The sequence below is a fragment of the Emys orbicularis genome, chromosome 11 (assembly GCF_028017835.1).
Source record: "Emys orbicularis isolate rEmyOrb1 chromosome 11, rEmyOrb1.hap1, whole genome shotgun sequence".
NCBI lineage: Eukaryota > Metazoa > Chordata > Testudines > Emydidae > Emys > Emys orbicularis.
In genome coordinates this window covers 18,745,547-18,751,546 of record NC_088693.1, presented here as the reverse complement: position 1 = coordinate 18,751,546, position 6,000 = coordinate 18,745,547, and the positions used below count along the sequence as shown (strand labels likewise).

Below are 6,000 nucleotides of genomic sequence, written 5' to 3'. Positions count from 1 at the left end.
TCTTTCCCAGACCTGAAGAGGACAAGAAGTGTAGCTTGAAAGCTTGGCTCTTTCACCAACAGAAATTGACCCAGTAAAAGATATGACCTCACCCACCTTATTTTTCTAATATCCTGGAACCAACAGGGGTACAGCAACATTGCATACAAACCAGATTTTTTTCCCTTTTGCTGATGCCTTCCAACTGCATGCTGCAATTCAGGGGGTGAGGAAGGATTTTGTCTTGTGTGATATATGTTAGTCCGTGGCTACTACTCTATGAGATGGAGCTAGAAAGGGAAATTACCACACGGACTCGAGCTGGGAGCAAAACCGGACTACAGCCAGCACAGCATACCACACGGCAAGGCGTGAGGAACACCAGTCATACAGCAAGAGCTTGGTTAGGCCAAACGTAGATACTCGAAACTCCAGTTTAAACTGGACTCGAGTGCTAACCTTATTGGAAAAACCTGGGAGGTGGGCGGGGGAGGCGAAGCAGCCACGGCACCAGACAGCTGGGCACAACCTCCATTTGTGGCATCAGCTGGGCGCGGGTACCTGCAGCAGGCGGAAGCACCTGGGTTTGCCTCAGCGCGTGCTATTCCCCGGGTACCGGCCTGCGCTAAGGGTACAGAGGCGGTGGCTGGGGCAGCGGGGGGTCCGCCCGCGGGGAGCGCAGACTGGCGGTGGGGGGGCTGCTGGACAAGGCCGCAGCTAGTGCGGGGGGGCGGGTGGTCCCCAGTCTACCAGGGGGCGGGGAGGAGCCTGAGCGAGAGGAGATGCTATTGGGGGAGGGAAGGGAAGACCGCGAGCGGCCTCCGCACTTCTCGCGAGAGAACAGAACTCTCTGCGCGTCTGCCTGAGAGGGCCCGGCCGCAGATAGATGTTCTCCCGTTGCTGACAGTCGCTCTCGCGAGCGTTGTGTGCCCGGAAGCAGTGCGGCCACGCGGCAGAGCGGACTGAATACTGTGGGCGACTAGAGCAGAGGAGTGGGGGTGGGGAGCGGGTTCGCTACGTCCTGTACGGGAGCCGCCAAGGGACAGAAGCTGCTGCAGGAACCGGCCAGATGCCCAGCGCCGCCCGCAAGAGCCAGGAGCGCGACCGAGCTAGCATGGAGCCGCCGCCTGCTGATGTGGGTCCAGGCGGTGTGAGGGAAAAGGCACCGGGTCCGGGGGGCTGGGCCGCCCGTCCCTGGAGGGGTGCTTGGGCTGCCGTGAGGGACGGGGGCACTGCCCACTCCGGGAGGCCTTCGGGGGCTGCTGGCTGCAGAGGAGGCCCTGGGGGAGGGGAGGCAGGTGTCCCTAAGGTTCCCCCCCAGGGTAGGGAGCGGGGAGCCAGTGCCCACAGCACGGGAGATGGCTTCGTGCTCGCGTCCCACTCCCTCGGGCTCCCAGAGGAACTATGCCCAGCCTCAGGAGTTGGCCTGTCACAGGGGCTCCCCCCCCCCCCCCAGGAGGCAGCTGCACCTCTGTTTGGAGATCTCTGTGCTTATACGGCCCCTCTCAGTCTAGTGTCTGAGCTCCCAGCAAACGAATGGCTTTTTATCCTTCGTGGGGTTGTGTCATAGATGTGTGTACGACCGGGGTCCCCACACGAGCAATGAGAAACACTCCAGTTATTCTCATGGGGCAGTCAGGTACCAAATCAACACTGCAGTGTCACTGCACCAAAATATGAGTTATGGCAGCATCCTGGTGGCCTGGGAAGTGTTTGTCTTACACTTTGAGTTCACAGGTCAAAGCTGAGCAGTGCTAAACCAAAGTCTTTTTGCATATAAAGAAAACATTACCTTAGACTGCATCGGGGTAGGCAACCTATGGCACGTGTGCTGATTTTCAGTGGCACTCTCACTGCCCGGGTCCTGGCCACTGGTCCAGGGGGCTCTGCATTTTAATTTAATTTTAAATGATGCTTCTTAAACATTTTAAAAACCTTATTTACTTTACATACACCAGTAGTTCAGTTATATATTATAGACTTATAGAAAGAGACCTTCTAAAAATGTTAAAATGTATTACTGGCACGCAAAACCTTAAATTAGAGTGAATAAATGAAGACTCGGCACACCACTTCTGAAAGGTTGCTGACCCCTGGGCTAAATCTACACTACACTTGAGGCTCTGAGATCCATCCACTGGTGGTCGATTTAGTGGGTCTAGTGAAGACCCATCAAATCGACAGCAGATCGCTCTCCAGTGGACCCCTGTATTCTACCCCCCAGGAGAAGAGTAAGGTAAGTCGTCGGGAGAAAGTCTCCCGTCGACCCCACCCCACCCCGCCTCGCGATGTAGACCCTGCGGTAACTCAACCTAAGGTATGTTGACTCCAGCTACATTATTTACATAGTTGGAGTTGCGTAGCCTAGGTCGACTTACCGCAGTAGTGTAGACATAGCCTTAGTAATGGCATGTGGGACAAACATCAATAACACGTGCCCAGGGAGCGACTTGTTTAATTTTAAAATGTGAAAAATGAGCCCTTCATAATTAATTCTGGGCATGGATGGCTTCACTAAAAACAATAGAAACTGGTAAGCCTCTATTAGCTGCTATTAAATGTACACAACTGCCAAAATATTCTAATAGAATAAGAAACATGCCAAATCTGTTCACTTGTCAGGCACACCTCTGAGTAAACTGATGAACTTTACTTTGTTCCCTGGAGATCTGCAGATTTGGACTAAGAGGGAAAATGGATTCTAGGATTGGGATCCCTCCATTTATAATGCCCTGTTCCCATGCATTTAATCTTGTAGCAGTTGTCAGTGGTACATCAGCTCATCTTGGCTGTCATAGTAACACACAGGGAAGCTTATAGAAAATAATGCTATAATTATTTTAGATTACCCTGTTGTCCTGTCATGGGCCAATTGACTATGTAATTATTTTTTACATACTTTAGTATACATTTTTTTGACAAAAATCTTTTTTGTTTGTCCCCTCCAACACCTTTTAGGATTATGCTAAGGAGAGATATGGCGTGTTACCACTGATACAATCACAAGAGAAATCAGGTCAGTTACAAAAACAAAACAAACTTCTAAAATTTATACTATGTTGGATACTTGTGGTGCCAGTTTTGAACTAAAACACTTCTTTGCTACACTGTTTTTCTGTCTCCCTTGTCACTACTTGTCTCCCTATCCGTGTCCATTTATACTACTACATCACAGGTGTCAACAACAAAAATTCATTCTAATTGTTACTCCAGAATTATTGCTTTGAAATGTTAAAGGCTCTGAAAGCATTTGCATTGATCTGCAAAGACAGATGATGAAATATTAGACAATAATATATGGATGTCACTCAGGCCAGATCTACACTTAAAATGTAGGTCAACATAACTACAACACTTGGGTATGAAAAAATCCAGTCCCGAGTCCTGAAGCTATGCTGACCTAACCCTTGATGTAGATGTAGCTAGGCTGATGGAAGAATGCTTCTGTCGACCTAGCTTCTATCACTCAGGGACATGGTGTTCCTACAGAAATAGAAAAAACCTTTCCGTTACTGAAGGCTGCATCTGCTACAGGGTTATGTTTGCATAGCTACAGTGCCATAGCTATGCTGCTATTGTCCCTGCAGTGTAGACATGGCCTAATTTGTTAAAATGTTCATTCTTTAGCAGGGAAAGGTCCACAGATCCTCATGCTGCCTATTCAGCTTGTTTGCAGTACTGAAAGTAGAGACAGACCTTTCAGGCACTGAAGCGACCTAAATGTCCCTCGAAGAAACAAGAGATTTTCTCTTTGTCTCCCACTGCAGGCTTGACTCTTTCTCAGGATTAAAATTAAATTGCCATGTACAATGTTACTATTCTAAAACTGACTTACTAAAATTTAAATTAGTTCAGCAAGTCCTAGGAAATGGAATAGCATTTGTTCCCTTGGTTTGGAGTAAGCACTCTGATGAGATATTGCAGCAGCTATCTAGCCATATAACTATATATGTCAGGGGTAGGCAACCTATGGCACGCGTGCCGAAGGCAGCACATGAGCTGATTTTCAGTGGCACTCGCACTGCCTGGGTCCTGGCCACCGGTCTGGGGGGCTCTGTGTTTTAATTTAATTTTAAATGAAGCTTCTTAAACATTTTAAAAACCTTATTTACTTTACGTACAACAATAGTTTAGTTATATATTATCGACTTATAGAAAGAGACCTTCTAAAAATGTTAAAATGTATTACTGGCACGCGAAACCTTAAATTAGAGTGAATAAATGAAGACTCGGCACACCACTTCTGAAAGGTTGCCGACCCCTGATATATGTACTTATGGCCCTCATCGCAGTACATGAGCACCTAACAAACATGGATTTTTATTCTCACAACACTGCTGTGAAATAGGGAAGTATTCACATTTTACAGATTGGGTTCTGAAGTACAAAGAGACTAAGTGACTTGCACAAGGCGTCACACAGTCTGTGACAGAATGAGGAATTGAACCCAGGTCTCCTGTGATCCAGCACCTTAACCACTGGACTAGTCCCTGCTCATAGCCTTAGATGCAAGAAACTATGGCAGAAAATAGTAAAACTAAAGGAAAAACCTGCCTCTTGTACACATCCTCCATAATGGAATGTGTAAAGGGAGAGCTCTGCCTCTTCTGCAAGGAGACCAAGACTTGGCAGTTGCTGCCTCTCCAAGAAAGGGATTGTGTGGGTTCTCCTCAGGGAAATGCAGAGCAAGGCAAGCAAATGAGGAGGGGAGGAGAAAGAGCCACAGGAGTAGCAGCAAGCAGTGCCTCCCTAAAATGGATCAATGGCTACATCTACATTATGAGCTGGGAGGATGACTCCCAGCTTGCATACACATGCTTGCGCTAGCTCTCATCTGAACTAGCACAATAAAAATAATACTGTAGCTGCAGCAGCACAGGCTAACCGTCCCATGTACAAACCCGCCTGAAACCCATGGGTACATACTGGGGGTGGCGAACCTGTGTGGCTGCTGTTTACAAGCCAGAGAATCCAAAGGCTGTAAGAAGCTGCTGGATACTACATCCATAGCCACTGCTGGTGGTTGCAGCTCTGCACAAACTATATGGGGCCACCGAAGGACAAGGAACTGACATGTCAGGATATACTAACGAAGAAAAGGTGATACATGTTTATGGGCCAACCCCATAAGGATTGCCCAAGCTGCTTTTCCCCCTATGCTCTACTCCAAGGGGACGCTGACTACCCCAGCAAGCAGATCTGGTGTTCCAGAGCTTCTTGGTTTGGAGATTTGCACCACAATGGAGTCCCAAGAGCAGCTCCCTCCTGCTAGTTTCAGACCTTCCACCAAGCAGCCTTGTGGACCTCCTTACCTTGATAAGGCACAGTACCCTTGTTCTTTGCCTTTCAGGGAAGACCCTGCACCAGAGATCTCAAATCCAAAGAAACCCCACCAGAAATGCTGTGAAGGGGGGAAGTGCAGTAGCTATGGGAAATTCAATAGATTCTGCTTATTAGCAACCCCTTGGTTACTAGCAAAAAGTTGCCATTATGCAGCAGTTGCCAATAAGCAGAGGGCAGTTTTGTGGGGCTGCAGCCAGGGAAAGAAGTGCTGGGATGTTCCTTCCCTGGCTGGAGGCCCTGCAAAACTGCCTATGGATAGGGAACTGGAACCTCGATGCCCAGGCTTTCAGTGGGGAGGAGGGGTTGTGGGCAGGGCAGCAGCTGGGGAGCATGGGGGCATGTCCCTCTACCTGCTGTGGGTCTGGAGGGAAGCTGTGAGCAGGGCAGCAGCGGTGTGGGGTATTGTGCAGCTCCATGGGCCCCCAGCACCCCTGCTCCCTGTGGAAAGCCCTGGCATCCAGGCTACAGCTTCTCTCTCTGCAGCTGCCCAGCTTACAGCCCCCCTCTCATAGTATGCAGCGCTGGGACTCCAGCAGGGGTTCCAGCATTAAGTGGGGTACAGGTATCCCAGCCCCTTATTTCTGTGTTCTTGATGCAGGCAGATTTGTGGCATGTTCTAGCACTTCTTTCCCTGACTCTAGCTCTGCAAACCTGCCTGCATCTGGGCCTTTTCTCTCT

General features: G+C 49.1%; 1 protein-coding gene across 1 annotated transcript in view; it reads left to right on the top strand.

Moving 5' to 3' along the window:
- The first annotated feature begins 894 nt into the window (after window positions 1-894).
- Window positions 895-6,000, top strand: part of DARS1 (aspartyl-tRNA synthetase 1) — a 67,633-nt gene continuing 62,527 nt past the window's right edge. The window contains exons 1-2 of the mRNA XM_065413117.1: window positions 895-1,114; window positions 2,938-2,995. Coding sequence (XP_065269189.1) covers window positions 1,049-1,114; window positions 2,938-2,995 — 124 coding nt within the window. The 5' untranslated portion in view covers window positions 895-1,048. The remainder of the gene's footprint in view (window positions 1,115-2,937; window positions 2,996-6,000) is intronic.